Source organism: Oncorhynchus keta, chromosome 36 (assembly GCF_023373465.1).
Source record: "Oncorhynchus keta strain PuntledgeMale-10-30-2019 chromosome 36, Oket_V2, whole genome shotgun sequence".
In the NCBI taxonomy this organism is placed as follows: domain Eukaryota; kingdom Metazoa; phylum Chordata; class Actinopteri; order Salmoniformes; family Salmonidae; genus Oncorhynchus; species Oncorhynchus keta.
The window spans coordinates 15,880,486-15,904,396 of record NC_068456.1 but is presented as its reverse complement, the minus strand read 5'-3'; the positions used below and the strand labels follow the sequence as shown (position 1 = coordinate 15,904,396).

The 23,911-nt window shown below is 42.4% G+C and overlaps 1 protein-coding gene across 2 annotated transcripts in view; it reads left to right on the top strand.

The window, feature by feature from the left end:
• The window catches only part of LOC118369705 (polymeric immunoglobulin receptor-like), an 81,033-nt gene that overhangs the window by 1,337 nt on the left and 55,785 nt on the right, over positions 1–23,911 (top strand). Inside the window, exons 1-3 of one of the 2 annotated variants that reach the window (XM_052498591.1) lie at positions 10,959–11,066; positions 12,247–12,343; positions 13,100–13,423. In XM_052498591.1, coding sequence (XP_052354551.1) covers positions 12,286–12,343; positions 13,100–13,423 — 382 coding nt within the window. In that variant the 5' untranslated portion in view covers positions 10,959–11,066; positions 12,247–12,285. Of the gene's footprint in view, positions 1–10,958; positions 11,067–12,246; positions 12,344–13,099; positions 13,424–23,911 lie in introns of those variants that run through there. The other variant, XM_052498590.1, reaches the window with a different exon arrangement.

The window sequence follows — 23,911 nt, the reverse complement described above, 5'->3', positions numbered from 1 at the left end:
TTTGCTATTTGCATTCATATATCACTGTATCATCTGCATACATTGGAACTTCAGACCCAGTACAGACAGAAGGAAGATCATTAATGTACAAGCTGAACAGTATTGACCTTTGGGGCATGCCCACATTGTAGCTATGAGTAAAAAAAAGTTTTAGATTTGATAAACAACAGGTTTATATTTTTACTAACTTTACGTAACAGGTTGAAATGATTAGATTGCTGGAAAGGGTTTATTGTTTCATTTTATTTTATTTCTTCTGGGATTGATGGAAGTCACCTAAAGTATGTATGTTAAAGGAGACATAGGAGAACACGTCTCAAACACATTCTTATTAAATGCCTGGGATTAAATATCACTGATTCCTTACGTTGAGAAATGTACTACATTTGCGACAGAACAATAATGTTTCATTTAGAGGGGTAACAGGAACAATCTCAAGAGAAACAGCTATCACATATTTGTTGGACATTGGTCTAGTAACGATACCAGGATAATTGTATATCAGGGTAGTGCATGCTAAATAAAGCATACATAAACATTGAGGTAGATTAAAACTAATGATTCATGATCTGAGGGAGAACAGTATCATTATTATCAGGTTTTGTTTGTAGTTAAAACTTTTGGCTTGCTGACTCGGTGTAGTATAATGAATGCTAACGAAGTGTTTTGTGTTTTTTTCTGGGAAAATGAGGGTTTCATTGTCTCTTTGAAATGTTTCCTAGGGCTATATATAGCTATACTGTAGAAACTATTACACTCAACGGAACGACTTGATTAGTGTAGTGTCAACAACGCAGCCACTGCCAGCTAGCCTACAAAGTCAACAACGCAGCCACTGCCAGCTAGCCTACTTTAGCAGTACTGTATCATTTTAATCATTTTAGTCAATAAGATTCTTGCTACGTAAGCTTAACTTTCTGAACATTCGAGACATGTAGTCCACTTGTCATTCCAATCTCCTTGCATTAGCGTAGCCTCTTCTGTAGCCTGTCAACTATGTGTCTGTCTATCCCTGTTATCTCCTCTCTGCACAGACCATACAAACGCTCCACACCGCGTGGCCACGGCCACCCTAATTTGGTGGTCCCAGCGCGCACGACCCACGTGGAGTTCCAGGTCTCCGGTAGCCTCTGGAACTGCCGTTCTGCGGCCAACAAGGCAGAGTTCATCTCAGCCTATGCCTCCCTCCAGTCCCTCGACTTCTTGGCACTGACGGAAACATGGATCACCACAGATAACACTGCTACTCCTACTGCTCTCTCTTCGTCCGCCCACGTGTTCTCGCACACCCCGAGAGCTTCTGGTCAGCGGGGTGGTGGCACCGGGATCCTCATCTCTCCCAAGTGGTCATTCTCTCTTTCTCCCCTTACCCATCTGTCTATCGCCTCCTTTGAATTTCATGCTGTCACAGTTACCAGCCCTTTCAAGCTTAACATCCTTATCATTTATCGCCCTCCAGGTCCCCTCGGAGAGTTCATCAATGAGCTTGATGTCTTGATAAGCTCCTTTCCTGAGGACGGCTCACCTCACACAGTTCTGGGCGACTTTAACCTCCCCACGTCTACCTTTGACTCATTCCTCTCTGCCTCCTTCTTTCCACTCCTTTCCTCTTTTGACCTCACCCTCTCACCTTCCCCCCCTACTCACAAGGCAGGCAATACGCTCGACCTCATCTTTACTAGATGCTGTTCTTCCACTAACCTCATTGCAACTCCCCTCCAAGTCTCCGACCACTACCTTGTATCCTTTTCCCTCTCGCTCTCATCCAACACTTCCCACACTGCCCCTACTCGGATGGTATGGCGCCGTCCCAACCTTCGCTCTCTCTCCCCCGCTACTCTCTCCTCTTCCATCCTATCATCTCTTCCCTCTGCTCAAACCTTCTCCAACCTATCTCCTGATTCTGCCTCCTCAACCCTCCTCTCCTCCCTTTCTGCATCCTTTGACTCTCTATGTCCCCTATCTTCCAGGCCGGCTCGGTCCTCCCCTCCCGCTCCGTGGCTCGATGACTCATTGCGAGCTCACAGAACAGGGCTCCGGGCAGCCGAGCGGAAATGGAGGAAAACTCGCCTCCCTGCGGACCTGGCATCCTTTCGCTCCCTCCTCTCTACATTTTCCTCCTCTGTCTCTGCTGCTAAAGCCACTTTCTACCACTCTAAATTCCAAGCATCTGCCTCTAACCCTAGGAAGCTCTTTGCCACCTTCTCCTCCCTCCTGAATCCTCCTCCCCCCCCCCCTCCTCCCTCTCTGCAGATGACTTCGTCAACCATTTTGAAAAGAAGGTCGACGACATCCGATCCTCGTTTGCTAAGTCAAACGACACCGCTGGTTCTGCTCACACTGCCCTACCCTGTGCTCTGACCTCTTTCTCCCCTCTCTCTCCAGATGAAATCTCGCGTCTTGTGACGGCCGGCCGCCCAACAACCTGCCCGCTCGACCCTATCCCCTCCTCTCTTCTCCAGACCATTTCCGGAGATCTTCTCCCTTACCTCACCTCGCTCATCAACTCATCCCTGACCGCTGGCTACGTCCCTTCCGTCTTCAAGAGAGCGAGAGTTGCACCCCTTCTGAAAAAACCTACACTCGATCCCTCCGATGTCAACAACTACAGACCAGTATCCCTTCTTTCTTTTCTCTCCAAAACTCTTGAACGTGCCGTCCTTGGCCAGCTCTCCCGCTATCTCTCTCAGAATGACCTTCTTGATCCAAATCAGTCATGTTTCAAGACTAGTCATTCAACTGAGACTGCTCTTCTCTGTATCACGGAGGCGCTCCGCACTGCTAAAGCTAACTCTCTCTCCTCTGCTCTCATCCTTCTAGACCTATCGGCTGCCTTCGATACTGTGAACCATCAGATCCTCCTCTCCACCCTCTCCGAGTTGGGCATCTCCGGCGCGGCCCACGCTTGGATTGCGTCCTACCTGACAGGTCGCTCCTACCAGGTGGCGTGGCGAGAATCTGTCTCCTCACCACGCGCTCTCACCACTGGTGTCCCCCAGGGCTCTGTTCTAGGCCCTCTCCTATTCTCGCTATACACCAAGTCACTTGGCTCTGTCATAACCTCACATGGTCTCTCCTATCATTGCTATGCAGACGACACACAATTCATCTTCTCCTTTCCCCCTTCTGATGACCAGGTGGAGAATCGCATCTCTGCATGTCTGGCAGACATATCAGTGTGGATGACGGATCACCACCTCAAGCTGAACCTCGGCAAGACGGAGCTGCTCTTCCTCCCGGGGAAGGACTGCCCGTTCCATGATCTCGCCATCACGGTTGACAACTCCATTGTGTCCTCCTCCCAGAGCGCTAAGAACCTTGGCGTGATCCTGGACAACACCCTGTCGTTCTCAACTAACATCAAGGCGGTGGCCCGTTCCTGTAGGTTCATGCTCTACAACATCCGCAGAGTACGACCCTGCCTCACACAGGAAGCGGCGCAGGTCCTAATCCAGGCACTTGTCATCTCCCGTCTGGATTACTGCAACTCGCTGTTGGCTGGGCTCCCTGCCTGTGCCATTAAACCCCTACAACTCATCCAGAACGCCGCAGCCCGTCTGGTGTTCAACCTTCCCAAGTTCTCTCACGTCACCCCGCTCCTCCGCTCTCTCCACTGGTTTCCAGTTGAAGCTCGCATCCGCTACAAGACCATGGTGCTTGCCTACGGAGCTGTGAGGGGAACGGCACCTCAGTACCTCCAGGCTCTGATCAGGCCCTACACCCAAACAAGGGCAATGCGTTCATCCACCTCTGGCCTGCTCGCCTCCCTACCACTGAGGAAGTACAGTTCCCGCTCAGCCCAGTCAAAACTGTTCGCTGCTCTGGCTCCCCAATGGTGGACAGCGGAGTCAATCACCACCTTCCGGAGACACCTGAAACCCCACCTCTTTAAGGAATACCTAGGATAGGATAAAGTAATCCTTCTCACCCCCCTTAAAAGATTTAGATGCACTATTGTAAAGTGGCTGTTCCACTGGATGTCATAAGGTGAATGCACCAATTTGTAAGTCGCTCTGGATAAGAGCGTCTGCTAAATGACTTAAATGTAAAATGTAAATGGCTATAATCTTGGGGAGAGTGAGTGAGATTAAGGCCATAAACTACCAAATTAAATAAGGCCTGCCAATTTTGTTTGTTTTTACCTTAACAGTCTGATGGTCTTGAGATAGAAGCTGTTTTTCAATCTTCTGGATGATAGCGGGGTGAACAGGCAGTGGCTCGGGTGGTTGATGTCCTTGATTATTTTGTTGGCCTTCCTGTGACTGCTGTGTCCTGGGGGGTGGGTAGTTTTCCCATGGTAATGCGTTGGGCAGACAACACCACCCTCTGGAGAGCCTTGCGGTTGCAGGCGGTGCAGTTGCTGTACCAGACGGTGATACAGCCCGGCAGGATGCTTTCAATTGTGCATCTGTAAGAATTTGTGAGGGTTTTAGGTGACACGCCACATTTCATTAGCCTCCTGAGGTCGAAGAGGCTCTGTTACACCTTCTTCACCACACTGTCTGTGTGGGTGGTCCATTTCAGTTTGTTAGTGATGTGTACACCAAGGAACATGAAGCTTTCCACCTTCTCCACTGTGGTCCCATCGACGTAGATGGGGGGTGCACCCTCTGCTGTTTCCTGAAGTCCACGATTTTCTCCTTTGTTTTGTTGACGTTGAGTGAGAGGTTGTTTCCCAGGCACCACACTCCCAGAGCCCTCATCTCCTCCATGTAGGCTACCTCGTCATCATTGGTAATCAAGCCTACTAATGTTGTGTCATTACCGTGGCCTTCTTGAGTACAGGAACAATGGTGGCCATCTTGAAGCATGTGGGGACAGCAGACTTTCCGTAAACACACCAGCCAGCTGATATGCGCATGCTCTGAGGACATGGCTAGCGATGCCGTCTGGACTTGCAGCCTTGCGAGGGAAAACGTGTTTAAATGTCTTACTCACATTGGCCATGGAGAAGGAGAGTCCACAGTCCTTGGTAGCGGGCCGCGTCGGCGGCACATAGATGGGGACACTGTGTCCCTGTCCGCCAACGATACCCCCAGACAGGGCCAACCAGGCAGGATATAATCCCACCCACTTTGCCAAAGCACAGCCCCCACACCACTAGAGGGATATCAATAGACCACCAAATACACCATGAGACAAGGCTGAGTATAGTCCACAAAATATATCCTCCACTGCACAAGCCCGAGGGGGGCGCAAAACCAGACAGGAAGATCACATCAGTGACTCAACCCACTCAAGTCGAGAAAGCACTTCTGTGAAGTGTGGACAGTGTGGGGTAATGGGAAAAGTAGCATATTCATCACATTATATAGGACAGTTTATCGAACATTACTGTTCTTCGTCCTATTCATTCTGCTTTACTGAACACAGATGCTAGCAGTATATAGATCGTATACACTCTTACGTCATCATCCACTACTCTTTTGATATCAAAAGAGTGTCCCCTGGCTCCAGATGTAGCTCACTGTCAATATTTGCTGGATGACATCATCAGTGATTAAGGGTCTTACCACTGCACATTGGACTGTCAGTTCATTACTGGGATTTGATCCTTTCTTATTTATTTTCATCCTACCAAACTTCCCAGTCCCTGCTCGTGATAAGCATACCGATAACATGAGTGGTCCAGTCTCAGTTCTTACTAAAATTTGCTAGAAGACCAGAGACAAGGTTTGAATATTGCTGATCTTCAATGATTCCCAACCATATTGACTAAGTATGAGCAATTTTGACAAAAACAATGTATATATTTTGTGATCACAAACATATTATTCTATTCTTATTTACAATAAAAGTATTTATATTTTTGACAACTTTTACTTCACTACATTCCTAAAGAAAATACTGTACTTTTTACTCCTTACATGTCCCCTGACACCCAAAAGTACTCGTTACATTTTGAATGCTTAGCAGGACAGGAAAATGGTCTAATTCACACAATTATCAAGAAAACATCACTGGTCATCCCTACTGCCTCTGATCTGGCAGACTCACTTTGTTTGTAAATGGTGTCTGAGTGTTAGTGTGTGCCCCTGGCTATCTGTAAATAAGATAAAATCTAGAATATGTGGCTGCCTGCTTTGTTTAATACAATACATTTGACATGATTTATACTTGTACTTTTGATACTTCAGTATATTTTAGCAATTACATGTACTTTTAACTGGGTGACTTTCACTTTTAGTAATTTTCTCTTAGGATAGGCCCCTGTATTTCAATATTCGCCTAAAATGACATACTCAAATCTAACTGCCTGTAGCTCAGGCCCTGAAGCAAGGATATGCATATTATTGGTACCATTTGAAAGGAAATACATTGACATTTGTGGAAATGTGAAAGGAACGTTGGAGAATATAACACAGATCTAGTAAAAGATACTAAAAAGAAAAAAACAACCATCATCTTTGAAATGCAAGAGAAAGTCCATAATTTATTATTCCAGTCAAGGTGCAATTTAGATTTTGACCACTGGATGGTAGCAGTGTATGTGCAAAGTTTCAGACGGATCCAATGAACCATTGTATTTCTGTTCAAAATTTTGTATAAAGACTGCCCAAATGTGCCTAATTTGTTTATGAATTACTTTTCATGTTCTGTGCACTCTCCTCAAACAATAGCAGGTTATTATTTCACAGTAATAGCTCCTGTAAATTGCACAGTGCATTAGCCTACGTTCGCTCAACTGTCCCACAGGGGACCCACCAACCCTGAATAAGTTGGGTGAATTTTGGCCCATTCCTCCTGACAGAACTGGTGTAACTGAGTCAGGTTTCTAGGCCTCCTTGCTCGCACACAATGTCAGTTCTGCACGCAAATGTTCTATGGGATTGAGGTCAGGGCTTTGTGATGACCACTCCAATACCTTTACTTTGTTGTCTTTAAGCCATTTTGCCACAACTTTGGAAGTGTGCTTGGGATCATTGTCCATTTGGAAGACCCATTTGCGACCCAGCTTTAACTTCCTGAATGATGTCTTGAGATGTTGCCGCAATATATCCACATAATTTTCCTTTCTCATAATGCCATCTATTTTGTCAAGTGCACCAGTCCCTCCTGCAGTAAAGCACACCCACAACATGATGCTGCCACATGCTTCACAGTTGGGATGGTGTTCTTTGGCTAGCAAGCCTCCCCCTTTTCCTCCAAACATAACGATGGTCATTATGGCCAAACAGTTCTATTTTTGTTTCATCAGACCAGAGGACATTTCTCCAAAAATTACGATCTTTGTCCCCATGTGCAGTTGTAAACCATAGTCTGGCTTTTCTTATGGAGGTTTTGAAGCAGTGGCTTCTTCCTTGCTGAGTGGCCTTTCAGGTTATGTTTCAGGTTACTTTTGTACCTGTTTCCTCCAGCATCTTCACAAGGACCTGTGCTGGTGTTCTGGGATTGATTTGCACTTTTCGCACCAAAGTACTCCATCTCTAGGAGACAGAACGCGTCTCCTTCCTGAGTGGTATAACTGCTGGGTCGTCCAATGGTGTTGATGCTTGTGTACTATTGTTTGTACAGATAAATGTGGTACCTTCGGGCGTTTGGAAATTGCTCCCAAGGATGAACCGTGCTTGTGGAGGTCTACAATTAGTTGACTGATTTCTTTTGATTTTCCCATGATGTCAAGCAAAGAGTCATTGAGTTTGAAGGTAGGCCTTGAAATACATCCACAGGTACACCTCCAATTGACCCAAATTATGTCAATTAGCCTGTCAGAAGTTTCTAAAGCCATGACATCATTTTCTGGAATTTCTAAGCTGTTTAAAGGCAATCAACTTAGTGTATGTAAACATCTGACCCACTGGAATTGTGATGCAGTGAATAAATGTAAACAATTGCTGTAAAAATAACTTGTGTCATGCACAAAGTAGATGTCCTAACCAACTTGCCAAAACTATAGTTTGTTATCAAGAAATGTGTGGATTGGTTGAAACACTTATGTTGGAGTCAGTACAAGTTGTTTATGTAAACTTCTGACATCAACTTTATACGGTAAATGCATTGAATAAAGAATAGATGCAAAACACTACTGCTTCTTATTGATATAAACAGTTTAACTTGAGAGTCTGGAGAAGATGATAAGTAGGAGGGTGGGGGATGTATAAGAAACATTTGTGGGTTTTGACTTTGTATGTCTTGTCATACTTATGAACACTCCTGTGTCAAGATCTGAGGCACCGAATACCCAAAATAATAATTAAAACAAAGTGGACAACAAAGATCATGTCTACTGTTTACGCTCACTTCTTGGACAGACCAGAGCCTTAGATATCCAGTTTTAGAAACGGTTCTTCGTATCGTAAGCATTACATGGCTACGCAGGCATTTTGATAGGATACAGGTCTGCGGGCCAGACGGATATAGATAGATTCACAGGCCACACGTGTAGAGGTAGAAAGATCTCCTTTAGAATAAAAGTATTGTATCATGATATTTTCAGTTCCGTGGAAAAAAATGCTTTTTATAAAAATGTCATGGAATTCTATGTCTTTTTACATATTAGCAGAATATTTAATGCCACACAAATTATCTAAATTACAGGCTGTGTTCATCTTGTCATTCTCCATTGCCAAATCAGTGTGTCTTGTTTGCAACGAAACTGTCTCTGTTTGCAAAATAATTTAAATCAGGATTCTGAGAATGGTACATTCAAAAGGCCTACCTATCCACCATTGACAAAGTAGGCCTACCTTTCCACCATTGACAAAGTAGGCCTACCTTTCCACCATTGACAAAGTAGGCCTATCTGGAACCTAAAAGTGTTATTTGGCTGTCCCCATGGGGGAATCCTTTGAAAAAATATTTTGGGTTCGAGTTAGAACCCTTTACTCAGAGGTTTCTACACGGAACCCAGAAAGGTTTCTCCGATGTAGAGAGCCAAAGAACCCTTTTGGAACCCTTTTTTCTAAGTATGTACAAACGCAGAAAGAATTAAGATTTAACTGCTGGCTACTCTTCCTCCGTGGGTTAATTAACCAAATGATAGAAGGTTACAAGTATTTCCTTAAAAGCTGTCTGAGTTGAAACATCTTCCATTGTACAGAAAGTGAATAGCTTAATCAATGTATAGTGATAGAATTAAATGACTTCCCAAGCAAAGTCTCCTCGGCTACAGGTTGTAGCTCAGACTCTCAAGGTCATGGAAATTAAACAATGATACAGTATCTCCATATGCATCAGAGGCACGTCTTTCCCACATATTTCACAGCTTGTTTCTAGGATAAAGCATTGTGGACCAAAGCTCTGTTATAGATCACTTTAAATATGCTGATCCATTTCATTTTCTTGAAAACCTTAAGCTAGCAAGGGCTAGGCCTGTGGTTTTTGCCATTTTATTTAATTAAAGGTAGGTCTATGGAATACCCTCTCATAGCCCCTCAATTCGAGTTTTGGTTATAATGCAGCCTAGTTTTATTTACACCATCCCAGCAGCTATAGTATCTTAGAAATATATCTTTGCTCTGTGCTTCCCCATGCATGCACTTCGTAGCCTATAGCTTACAGGCTTTGGATTTAATTGAGTCCACACAAAATAGCCTATAAGAGTACTTGATATTGCGCGCCCAGTGAAAAATCAGAGATGAGGGGTGGCATTGGGCACACATCAATATATAGACTAATAAGCAACTCATTTTAAAAACTGAAATATTGAAATGTGATAAATTACAAATTACATGACCCTCCCCTTGACTGAAATTGAAAAAGCGTTACCCTCCCCCATTTCCCTCCACGTAACTATTCTGTACATTTTGATTCTTCCTTTAAAAAGAAAAAGTGAACAATAAAAAATAATAAGGAGAAAGGGTTGGGGCAGGGGGTGACAAGTACAATAACATTATATGTTTTACTGTCAATCTGGACACTTTTGTTCTGATGCCTGAGTACACTGAGATCCTCCAGTATTATCCCCCTTGTCTGGTTCTTTGGGCCCAATAATTAAATTAAGTTACTGTTCTGTTGCTTGTAAGACAGGATTAACACTCAGACACACACAGTTATAATGGTGATATAGAGAGCCTTCTGTATTGACACAGTACACATTAGACACAAAGGCATGAATACTTTTTTTGAAATCATCAAAACAGAATATGTGCTTTTTATGTAGGCCTACATTTTGATGGGTCTTGTTCTTGGTGATCACAGTGCTGTATGTCACTGCATCATCAGGTAATGGAACCTGCTCATAGACAGACACGCAGAGTTATTCAGAAAACACAAAACAAATTATAGTTGCATTTTTAAAATGTTTTAACAGGTGATATTGACAATGCTTAATCGTAATGTGCGTCAATCTAATTAACATCATTAAAAAAATCTCCATCAAAATCTGTCAGTTTAAGAGACATCATTTTTTTTTGCATGGGCTGCATCTCAAGCTCTCTCATCCGCCTATGTCGCCCTTCTGCATCTGCGGTGGAAGGTGGCCGAGCTACAGTGGTGTTTGTCAGACCTTGAGACATCCCAAAATAGGTCTTCTCACGAAAACATCTGTGTGGTCTGAACAACTGGGCCTATTATGACAACTCTATGGAAATGGGGGACTCTCACAAGCACAATGGTGTTTTTCTCAAGTGTCAAGGGACTCTTCTGAAGGTAACCCATACAAATTAATGGAAGTATGGAGGTAGTTTGGTGCAAACAAAAATAAGGGGTTAAATATTTTCTGATGGTGGGCAAATATTTTCTGATATAGTTTAAGCCATTCCCCCCAATGGCTTAGATTTTTTGAAGTTTAAAAAAGTTACACTATAAAACTTAGTTCATAATAACTATTAGCATAGCTGTGGCTAGAACGCTGCTAAACAAGGAAAATAACATCAGTAAAGCAGCCTTAGCTTTGTCTGTACATTTAGTTGAGTTTTGTTCTTGGTGACCACGGTGCCGCATGTTACTGCACCATCAGGAAATGGGCCTTGCTGGTAGACAATTACACAGGGATTTAGTCAGAAAACATTTACATCCTTAAACACATCACAGCTGTCAAATCAAGTTCTGCTTTTAAAGAGATAAGCGCCAGATTCAATCCGTAGTGCCAGAGAATAGCACTGTAGCGCAGCTGAAATTTGAAGGTAATTTTCTATTCAGCTGACATATTCAGCGTTTATTGTGAATACAGTCTCCACAAACGTGGAAACATTGCTTTTACTGTCAATTGGGCTGTAAAGCTGATCTTCTGCGCTATTGATTGAGTCAAGTCCTAATACCCTACAAGACCAGCATTACTTGTTTATTTATTTGAATGTTTACCCTTTGTGCTGTCCTGTGCTGCTTAGGAATCACAGTGCTGTACAAGTCACCGTGGCTCTCAGGGTTTAGGTCATGTGTGGTGGAGGAGAGAGAGCAACATGATCACATCATCTCAGAGAGACTCGCATTGTGGACTTTCCCTTTGAGTTGGGTTGGATTGAGTTTGATGGGGTTGTTAAATTGGGTTGCGGAGGGTTTAGGTTGTGTTGAAGAGGGATTGGGTGAAAGGAGTTAGGTTTGACTTGATGTGCTGTTCCTCTAATGTGACTAACAGTTCTGTAGGTAATGTCCTGCTCAGATTCTGCAGATGTCCGAAGGAATGAAACACAAACCTTGTTAACATCAAACTGTTTGACCATAGGCCTTAGAATGATGTTGAACCTCATGCATACTTACATATGAATTTGCACCTTTTTGATTATTTTCTAATTATTTCCAATGATAGCACAATGTGTTATTGTTCAAGTGTCAGTAGTTGTGGTGTGTGATTTGAGGAAGTCTGTTCTGGTCAAAGAAGCATACTCAGTGCAGGACTATTAAGAAACCCGGTTCCCTTGACATTGTTTATCTTAGTAGTCTTGAGTTCAGTAAACATAAGAAATTGGATTGAATTAGTATTAGTTATGACTAACTACTAACCAAAGCGAACCGTAGAATATCAAGAAGTGAAAGGAACAGATGTGTGAGAAGATAACTCATAGCTTACTACTGAGGTGTTTGCTGGTTGGTCCTTTGCCTTCTTGTCCTCTGAAATAAACAAAAGAGGATGTTGGTACTAATGCTCTTTGATGTCAAACCTTTCATTTGTAGTAGCAACAACACTCCTGTAGCTATATTATGTAACCATCAATAAACATTTTTTAAAAAAATGTAATTCATTAAAACAAATACTTACTATGTTTTCTAAATGTAACAGATATGAAATGGCTAGCTAGTTAGCGGTGGTGCGCGCTAATAGCATTTCAATCGGTGACGTCACTTGTTCTGTTTTGATGATTTCAGGTCACAATTACCTAAACACACACGCTCTCTCATCCATTCATGGCTCCACATCTCCTCCTTGTCCTGCACATCATTTTCTTCCTCGCTGGACTTTCAGGTAAGAGAGGGTACACCGTTTCTTCATTGATGTTAGTATCAGGGCTCAGTTCCTCCAAATCAGACACCGAGTACATTCTGACATTCATTGGACTTGTAGCGTTCTGTCTACTTTGCCCAAGGACATGGTAGTCACATTGTGCATTGTCATATTTGGTCTGATGTGTTGATGAGAGCTGTTTTTAATGATAGGTCTCCACATTCAACATGTGCATTTTTCAGCAGTTCTCTTTTTCTCTCTTTTTTTTCAGTAAAAAATGATGAAATAGAAAAGGCAAAAGCTCCCATGTCTACAAATATATTTGTAGATTACAAATATTATTACCTATGTGTTGTCTAACAAATGTTGAGTAACATATTATAGACTAACATAAAAATAAAAAAATTAAAGGATGTACTACAGTACTACAGTATCAGAACAACCATCCAGAGTATGTGACAATATACATAATATTACATCAACTTCAACTCATTATTCTTTTCAAACAGCACTTATTAATTAATTGAAACTAGAGATGTCTTCTTAGTTTAGGGGTGTAGTATGTCAAAGATAAGTATGATTTTAATGGTCAAAGGTTTGCCTCTGATCATGGCTAGACTTGGGTGTGACAACATCAGCACTTAAAGTGGATATCTCAGTCATTATCTGCTGTCACAACCACATTTGGTTGTGTAATTGTGTTGATCAGCTGGTGGGACTTGTTGAGTAAAATGTTTTAATTCAAAACGGGTTGGTTGTTTGTTGTTGTCTCTACAGATGCACAGAGTGTGTCCACAGTGAGTCATGTGTCTGTAAAGCAAGGAGGCTCCATCATCATCCCATGTCTCTATGATCTGAGATATAGAAACAATGTGAAATACGGATGTAGGGGATATAATTGGTTTGGTTGCTCTACTGTAGTACGCACTGACCATCCTAAGACCAGTGGAAAGACCTCAATCTCTGATGACATCAACCAGCGAATCTTTACTGTGACCATGACAAGTCTTAGTTCTAGTGATTCTGATTATTACTGGTGTATTGTGGAGAGGAAGAACAAGGCAGTTGATGGGGCTAGACTGCAGATATCTGTTACTCCAGGTAAGATTCACTGCTTGCACATCCAGTAATGCAGGATGAATAGTGCTCAGTAATGTTGCATGGACAACCTGTTGATGAGTGTGTTACTTTTCCCTTTGTAGCTGTAGGAGACAATCACAAATACTTTCACCAATTAAATCCATAGAGGAATATTGCTGAATTATAAAATAGGGTTGAACATACTGCTGGTTTTTCCAATGATACAGCAAAATATGCTTTATCAAACATACAGTCTGTTCTGACCGAATATAATGTTTACATACCCTACATTATTCATCTCATATGTATACGTATATACTGTACTCTATATCATCTACTGCATCTTTATGTAATACATGTATCACTAGCCACTTTAACTATGCCACTTTTTTTACATACTCATCTCATATGTATATACTGTACTCAATACCATCTACTGTATCTTGCCTATGCTGCTCTGTACCATCACTCATTCATATATCTTTATGTACATATTCTTTATCACCTTACACTTGTGTGTATGTATAAGACAGTAGTTTTGGAATTGTTAGTTAGATTACTTGTTGGTTATTACTGCATTGTCGGAACTAGAAGCACAAGCAGTTCGCTACACTCGCATTAACATCTGCTAACCATGTGTATGTGACAAATACAATTTGATTAGATTTGATTGGATTTGATTTGACCCAGGAGGCATACACAAATAATTCATGTAATTTCATCTTGAATATATTATTTGATTATTAAAAATGGCTTCAATGCAAAAAGGCACAAAAATAAGCATTTGATTGAAATCCATTGACAGTTGCATATTACTGTAATGAGATCATTCACTTCTGTGTTATTTTATAGGGGCTAGTGTATCTTTGACAATACTTATAACATTAGTGACTTTAGGATATCTCCCAATCTTATGGGTGTGGTCTTTTATCTGACTCATCATATCACAACTTCCTATCTCCATTGTGTTCAGATACTCCAGGACTGTATGTGGATCAACAAGAAGTGACTGGAGTTGAAGGACAGAATGTCACTGTGCAATGTGCAGGATGGGTGGGAAATGTCTGCTGAATTCTGGAACTCTAGATGGAACATCAGTGACATTACACCAGCAGACCAATATTGTCACCAATGGCAATGTTTTAACGGTGACTATGAGTGCACTGAGGATGGTGGACTCTGGCTGGTACAGGTGTGCAAATGGATACTATCAGATGCCTGTTCATATCACTGTCAACCAGCAAACCACAAAGCAAAATACTACCACCTTCAGTAAGTACTGAGTGACAATTATTGGTAATGTTAGGTGCTAATTTTCAGAGTACAAACTCAACGGACACTATGAGAGCTTTAAACCAAGTTTATTCTGCCCCGTGGGTCAATACAGCTGCGTTAGACAAAGACATGGTTTCACCCGTGGTAGTATACATACCCCACTTAGGGTGGAGTCTCCTCCTCACCCGTGGTAGTATACATACCCCACTTAGGGTGGAGTCTCCTCCTCACCCGTGGTAGTATACATACCCCACTTAGGGTGGAGTCTCCTCCTCACCCGTGGTAGTATACATACCCCACTTAGGGTGGAGTCTCCTCCTCACCCGTGGTAGTATACATACCCCACTTAGGGTGGAGTCTCCTCCTCACCCGTGGTAGTATACATACCCCACTTAGGGTGGAGTCTCCTCCTCACCCGTGGTAGTATACAAACCCCACTTAGGGTGGAGTCTCCTCCTCACCCGTGGTAGTATACATACCCCACTTAGGGTGGAGTCTCCTCCTCACCCGTGGTAGTATACATACCCCACTTAGGGTGGAGTCTCCTCCTCACCCGTGGTAGTATACATACCCCACTTAGGTGGAGTCTCCTCCTCACCCGTGGTAGTATACATACCCCACTTAGGGTGGAGTCTCCTCCTCACCCGTGGTAGTATACATACCCCACTTAGGGTGGAGTCTCCTCCTCACCCGTGGTAGTATACATACCCCACTTAGGGTGGAGTCTCCTCCTCACCCGTGGTAGTATACATACCCCACTTAGGGTGGAGTCTCCTCCTCACCCGTGGTAGTATACATACCCCACTTAGGGTGGAGTCTCCTCCTCACCCGTGGTAGTATACATACCCCACTTAGGGTGGAGTCTCCTCCTCACCCGTGGTAGTATACATACCCCACTTAGGGTGGAGTCTCCTCCTCACCCGTGGTAGTATACATACCCCACTTAGGGTGGAGTCTCCTCCTCACCCGTGGTAGTATACATACCCCACTTAGGGTGGAGTCTCCTCCTCACCCGTGGTAGTATACCCCCACTGGTAGTCTCCTCCTCACCCGTGGTACACATACCCCACTTAGGGTGGAGTCTCCTCCTCACCCGTGGTAGTATACATACCCCACTTAGGGTGGAGTCTCCTCCTCACCCGTGGTAGTATACATACCCCACTTAGGGTGGAGTCTCCTCCTCACCCGTGGTAGTATACATACCCCACTTAGGGTGGAGTCTCCTCCTCACCCGTGGTAGTATACATACCCCACTTAGGGTGGAGTCTCCTCCTTATCGCTATACATTGCATCATTATTGCTAGGCAGGGAGTTGAGTGATATGGGTCTTAAACGGTTCCTCCCCTTGTCAGTACGGCCACACGTGACCATTTTCCCTGCACTCAGCCCCTCCTAAGCTTCATTATGGCACCTCCCGTGTCTATTTTAGAACTAACGATTTACAATAGTTAAAGCTCAGAAACCAAACCTATCAGTAAATAATGCTTAGCTTCCCAAATTAGAAGCTAGTTTGAGAAATGCTGAAAGTGCTGTATATTTCTTCTACCTTGACACTGACAACATTTCCAGTGCCAACAGCCCAATCTGCAGTCTCTTCTCAGCCGTCAGTCAGCAACATCCAGACGTAAGTGTACACAAACACCCCTCAAAAATCACCACTCAATTTAAATGTGCATGACTGAAATGTGGACTGTTGAAAACCATGGTTTCAAAACATTGTCCGAGCCTACAAAAGGTCTGTGGATGACTTTACAGCAAATTCTTCCTTCTACAGAAATGGCAAAAAGAATGCACAATTGTGAGGTGATATAGAGAGCAGATGTTGCTTTGCAAGTGATTAATAGCTTTATTCAGCAGTCATAAAAGTATGCCTTATTTACTTTGAAGATTGACAAAATAGTGATTTTGTCACACAGCACATGCAGCAGCTCTACAGAGATGAGATGTTGACTTGGAATGAAAAAATGTAATATACACAACAACTGAAATATTTGATTATTAAAGTAAAGTAATGTGCATAAATTGTTAATAAGTGATACGCAGTAATGGGCAGTCACTACCATCATGGGACTTTTATTAATTGTTTTATTCTGTGTTGTTACAGCATTCAAACCAAATAATAGAAAACAAAATTGAAAACTGATATTTTATAAAGAATTGAACCGGAACCGACCGGCCTCAAAAAGCACTAATTGGTCAGCACTAACTCTTCTACAGATTGGAACATTCATTCTTCTACCTGCTGAAAGTTGGTAATGCACTGCTCTTCCTCCTGTGCAACATCATTGGAGTGGTAAAGTTGAGTAAAAACCGACATCATGATGATACCAAGGATGTATAGGGTCAAGGGTCATAGGGTCAAGTGATCAAGGGTCAAATTTACCAACGATTTGCACCAAACGCAAGGCGTGCACCTTTTTTTCCAAGTACAGGGAGGAAAAAACTATAATATGCCTCTGTCATTAGGCTTAACCTTTTTTATTTACCACAACCTTCATTTGACACATTTGCGTACCTTTCATTTTTAATTCCCTTAGAATAAGACTAAGGTATCATATTATATTCCAACAACACGTTCTATTTTCTTTATCCAGCTTTATCTGCATGATTCATTTTATTCAAATGATTCTATTATTATGTACAGTACATGTGTTGTGGAATTAAATTATTGTCCGATGTGTCTCTAACCCTTTTCCTGATGGTTATTTCTCATGGTTTAATTGTCACGTTCTGACCTTAGTTCTTTTATTATGTCTTTGTTTTTGGTATGGTCAGGGCGTGAGTTGGGTGTGTTGTCTATGTTAGTTTTTCTATGATTAGCTGTTTCTGTGTTTGGTCTGGTATGGTTCTCAATCAGAGGCAGCTGTCAATCGTTGTCCCTGATTGAGAACCATATTTAGGTAGTCTGTTTTCTATTGTGTTTCGTGGATGATTATTTTCTGTTGTCTGTTGTGTGTCTGCACCAGCCAGAACGGTTTTCGGTCGTTTCTCTTTGTTATTTTGGTTATTTCCGTGTTCATTCTAATAAATATGGACACAGACCACGCTGTACCTTGGTCCTCACCTTCTTCCACCAACAATGGCCGTTACATTAATGTAACAAATCACAGCCAAGTTGAACTGTTTCATTAATAATTCCTCTAGATTAATAAATAAAAATATCCATGCTAATAGACTAAATTGTTTATAAACATTGTTAATAAAGAAACTAGACCAACACAGGAATCAGGAGTTAATACATGACAGGTTATTAATGTATAGAGGATGGGGAATGAACCACAAACAATCATCAAATTAACCAGTATACATAGTAGCTTCATTTATCTGTTATTTTACCAGGTAAGTTGACTGAGTACACATTCTCATTTGCAGCAACACCCTGGGGAATAGTTACAGGGGAGAGGAGGGGTATGAATGAGCCAATTGTAAACTGGGGATTATTAGGTGAACAGATTGGGAATTTAGCCAGGACCCTGGGGTTAACACCCCTACTCTTACAATAAGTGCCATAGGATCTTTAATGACCTCAGAGAGTCTGGACACCCGTTTAACATCCCAGCCAAAAGACGGCACTCTACACAGGGCAGTGTCCCCAATCATTGCCATGGGGAATTGGGACATTTCTTCTTTAGACCAGAGGAAAGAGTGCCTTCTACTGGCCCTCCAACACCACTTCCAGCATCATCTGGTCTCCCATCCAGGAACTGACCAGGACCAACCCTGCTTAGCTTCAGAAGCAAGCCAGCAGTGGTATGCAGGGTGGTATGCTGCTGACTATATCTCCCTTGGTCAGGTTCAACAGTTCAACACCAGTTTTAGACAAGGTCTTTCACGGGGCACATGGTTGCATTGTGTCATTAAAACAGGAAGAGCCTTAAAGGAATGATGGATCAGGAAGTAGTGTCAGTTGCTTGGATTTCTTGGTCCTTGACACACACCAGGGTGCCCATAAAACATAAATACTCACAGACACTCTCTCTCTCATCCATGGCCGGCTCCAGGTATAAGTGACATAAGCGGTCACTTAGTGGCCAAGACCTCTAGGGAGCCCCCAACCAGCCGAAAAAAACTCAGTCAAGGTCTCATCTTACTGTCGAGAGTTAAAATAATAGAATACACAAGGCGCAAGTTCAAAATGTGGCTGCGCATCAACAGTTTTTTTCTTGTTTTGTCAGTCACTTGACAGTCACTCAATTAGCCAGCTAACAATTTTCAGAATGGTAAATTAGTCTAGCCAGCTATCTAAACTTTTACTGTATTAATCATGATCACATAACAACCGTCACGCAGGGCATGTCCCCAGGGGCCCTGACTTCCAGGGAGCCCCCATTGATTTAGCCTGGTATGGAAACTGCTCGGCCTCTGAAAACAAGGTACTACAGAGGGTAGTGTGTACGGCCCAGTACATCACTGGGGCCATGCAGGACCTCTATACCAGTCGGTGTCAGAGGAAGGCCCTAAAAATTGTCAAAGACTCCAGCCACCCTAGCCATAGACTGTTCTCTCTACTACCACACAGCAAGAGGTACCGGAGTGCCAAGTCTAGGTCCAAAAGGCTTCTTAACAGCGTATACCCCCAAGCCATAAGACTCCTGAACAGATAGTCAAATGGCTACCCAGACTATTTGTGTTGTCCACCCCCCTTTTTATTCTGCTGCTACTCTCTGTTTATTATCTATGCATAGTCACTTTAACTCTACCTACTGTATGTACATACAGTATTACCTCAATTACCTCGACTAACCTGTGCCCCCGCACATTGTCTCTGTACCCCTTGTATAAAGCCTAGCTTCTGTTATTTTACTGCTGCTCTTTAATTATTTGTTACTTTTATTTGTAATGTTTTACTCTATTTACTCTATTTTTGACTAAACTTATTTTTCTTAAAACTGCATTGTCATTAATTATCATGGCATAAGTCGCAGCAAAACGTGTATAAACATAGAAAACCTAATAGAAAAAAATCAAAATAATTGAACATTTTTCAAACTTCTGTTGAGAATTAGAATAGTACAATACACAATGTGCAAATTCAAAATTTGGTTAGTCATCAGAAAATTGGGCTACAACCAAATCTCTTAGGGCCCCCAAAAAGCTAGTGCCGGCCCTGCTCTCATCCATTCATGGTTCCTCATCACCTCCTTGTCCTGGACATCCTTTTCTTCCTCACTAGATTCTCAAGGTAAGTGAGGGAAGACATTTTGTTGTTTGATATTATTAGACTCAGTTCCTGAGTCAGACACTGAGACTGAATACATGCTGAAAGTTATAACACTTGTAATGTCCTATTTCCATGGACATTTTAGTCACATTATTTTTGAGGGACTCAATATTGTACAAAGTAATCCATTCAGTGTTTCAGTATCTAATAAACATGCCAGTAACTTATTTTTTTTCAAACATAACTTTGAATTGATTGAAACTAGAGATTGTCACCATAGTTTAGGGGTGCCGTAAATGTCAAAGCTACACTATATATACAAAAGTATGTGGGTACCACTTCAAAAGTGTGTTTGGCTATTTCTGCCACAGCCGTTGCTGACAGGTGTATGAAATCGAGCACACAGCCATGCAATCTCCATAGACAAAAAATAGCTTGGTGACTTTCAACGAGGCAGCTAGAGCTGCCCCCGTCAACTGGGAGTGCTGCTATTGTTAAGTGGGAACGTCTAGGAGCAACAGTGGCTCACCCGAATAGTGGTAGGCCACACAAGCCCATAGAAAGGGACTGCAGAGTGCTGAGGTGAGTAGAGCGTAAAAATTGTCTGTCCTCGATTGCAACACTCACTACTGAGTTCTAAACTGCCTTTGGAAGCAATGTCAACACAAGTACTGTTTATCGGGAGCTTCATGAAATGGGTTTCCAGGGCCGAGCAGCCGCTCACAAGCCTAAGATGACCATGCACAATGCCAAGCGTCAGCTGGAGTGGTGTAAAGCTCATCGCCATTGGACTCTGGAGCAGTGGAAATGCCTTCTATGGAGTAATGAATCACGCTTCACCATATGGCAATTCGAAGGTCGAATCTGGGTGTGAAGGATGCCAGAAGAACGCTATAGTGCCAACTGTGCATAGTGCAAACTGTAAAGTTTGGTGGAAGAGGAATAATGGTCTGGGGCTGTTTTTTATGGTTTGGACTGGGCCCCTTAGTTCCAGTGAAGGGAAATCTTAATGCTACAGCATAAAATTACATTCGTGATGATTCTGTGGCAAGAGTTTGGGGAAGGCCGTTTCCTTTTTCAGCATGACAATACCCCCGTTCACAAAGCGAGGTGCATACATGGTTTGTCGAGATTGGTGTGGAAGAACTTAACTGGCCTGCACAAAACCCTGATCTCAACCACATCTATCAACTTCGGGATGCATTGGAACGCCAACTGCGAGCCAGGCCTAATCGCTCAACATCAGTGTTACTAATGCTCTTGTGGCTGAATGGAAATAAGTCCCAGCAGCCATGTTCCAGCATCTAGTGGAAAGCTTTCCCAGAAGAGTGAAGGCTGATATAGCAGCAAAGGGGGGACAAACTCCATATTAATTCAAATGATTTTGGAATGAGATGTTCAACGAGCACGTGTCCACATACTTTTGGTCATGTAGTGGAAATATGAGTTAAATGGTAGAAGTGTTGTTTCTGTTCTCATCTTGTCACAACATCAGCACTTTCTGAGTCAATAACTGATGTCACAAACACATGGTTTGGCAACCAACAACAGTTTGCCTCTTTTTTTTCTCCAGATGTCACAAGATCATGCATTATGTTTGGCTAATGGGACACTAACAGTTTAGCAGACACTCTTATACAGAGCAACTTACAGTTGTGACTGCATATGTTTTTGTACTGGTCTCCTGTGGGAATCAAACTATCAACCCTGGCGTTGCAAGCCCCATGCTCTACAAACTGAGCCACGCAGAACTCTTGATCAGCTGAGTAAAATTAAACTGTCAAATTGTGTTTTATGTTGATGTGTCTGCAGGTACACAGAGTGCATCCACAGTGAGTCATGTGTCTGTGAGGAAAGGGAGCTCCATCACCATCCCATGACTCTATGATCAGAGCAACCATGCAAAATACTGGTGCAGAGGATCTGATTGGTTTGGTTTCTCTACTGTAGAACTCACAGACCATCCTAAGAGCAATGCTACAAGCTCGATTTTGATTTTTTTTTTAAATTAAAATCTTCACCGTGACCATGACAAGTCTAAATGATTCTGATTAATATTGGTGTATTGTGGAGATGACGGATTGGGTAGATGACGGGGTTGGGCTCCAGCTATCTGTTACTCTAGGTGAGATCACTCCTGGAATTAATTGTAGTGCTCAGTAATGTCCCATAAAGTAATATCCCATAGTAGTCCTGTTGATGAGGGTATTACTTGTAAGCAGTCATACACATATTCCCCACATTAATAAATTGGTAGATTACAAACATTCCTGTGCACCTCCTGGGTCAGAACAGACAGTCATCCATTCATGGTTCCTCATCACCTCCTTGTCCTGGACATCCTTTTCTTCCTCACTAGATTCTCAAGGTGAGGGAAGACATTTTGTTGTTTCATATTATCAGGCTCACTTCCTCCAAGTCAGATACTGAGACTGATTACATGCTGATAGTCATAACACTTGTCATGTTCTGTCTACTTTGTCCATAGACAATTCTAGACACATGGATTTTCAGAACTTTGTCGTCAGAGGTATTGATTCATTTTATATGATTGAATAGTGATAGTGTCCATAATATATGCTTTATCTGATAAATTACATTAGTCTTTCTGTCTCTGAGTTCAGGTATTCCAGGCCTTTATGTTGACCAACAGGTGACTGGAATTGTAGGGGGGAGTCTCACTGTCAATTGTTACTATGGTAATTCTGTAGCTATGAGGAGGTGCTATGAGGTGCCATGGTTCTGGTGCAGTGTTGTGAAAGTGACTATGAGTGGACTATAATGAAGAACACAGGCTGGTACCAGTGTGCATTGGGAGACCTACTGATAACTGTTCATATGACTGTCAGTCAACGAACTACAAAACAGAATCCCAACACCATAAGTAAGAACTGAGTGGCTATGTACAACAAACCACACTTTAATCCATGCTTTACTTCCCACAAAGACAGAAATGTGGTTCAGAAAGACCTCCGTGCAGAACCTCTGGAAGTCAATGAATGGCTAGCTGACAATAAGAATCCATCCTGTTCAGGTCCAAAGTTCAACTGAGGAAATCCCCTAGCTTTAAGGTGTTAGTAGGCGACACAGTAGTCACAGCAAAAGAGTCAGTTAACTATCTTGGATGTGTACTAGATAACCATCTGACTGGAGAGAGCATGGTCAAATAGTTATCTCCAAATTGAATCATAAAATCCTTTTTCTGGCAAGAACTTCCACATTTCTGTTAGAAAGGAAGGCAATGGTGTCATTGGCTGGGGCTCTTGTTCAGTGCCACTTTTGCATGCTCTTCGTGGTACAATAGTGTCACCTAGATAATTCAAAACAAACTGCAGACATCTCTGAACCCATTTGGATTATTCTTAGACTTCCAGCACACACTATACTCATCTTGACCACTCCCACTTTGAAAGCCTCAGAAAGATGAAAGTGGTAGAGATATTCCCTCAGATTAAATTGTGTCTTTTCCATAAAATTGTCCACAGTATGGTCCCCAAGTACCAATGTAACTACTCTAACTTGGCCAGGGTTCAGGGATAACTATAACTATTCTAGAGGGAGTGAAACTGACTTAGTTCCATTCCAATGTAGGTATGGGAAAATAAACCCTTTTGTACTCAGTTCTCATTATTTGGAATTGTCTTCCAAAGAACAACATTATGAATAACCTCCCTGGTTGGTTTCACATTCTCACTGAAAATATTTGCTTAAAAGCAGTAAATCTCAAACGTGAGCGTTAGGCCTCCAGCACGTGGGTGAGAGGTAATGCAAGGGAGAGCATATGGGTTGGTTTTTGGTGCCTATTTTGTTTTATATTGTGTCAAATGTATTGTGTTAGGAGTAAATGAGACAAGGGCAATGTACCTCTCCCCCTTAAAAGGACCACCATGGAAATACACGTTTTCAAGCTTCATTGTGTTACCCTCGATTAATTTTATTGTTTGTGGAGGCTCGCTTACTAATTTTACTTTCCTTTGAACATACTACTTTCCGTATGAAATATTATAGTTTATTTACATTTTAAAGTACCTGAGGATTACATAGAAACTTCGTTTGACCTGTTTGGACAAAGT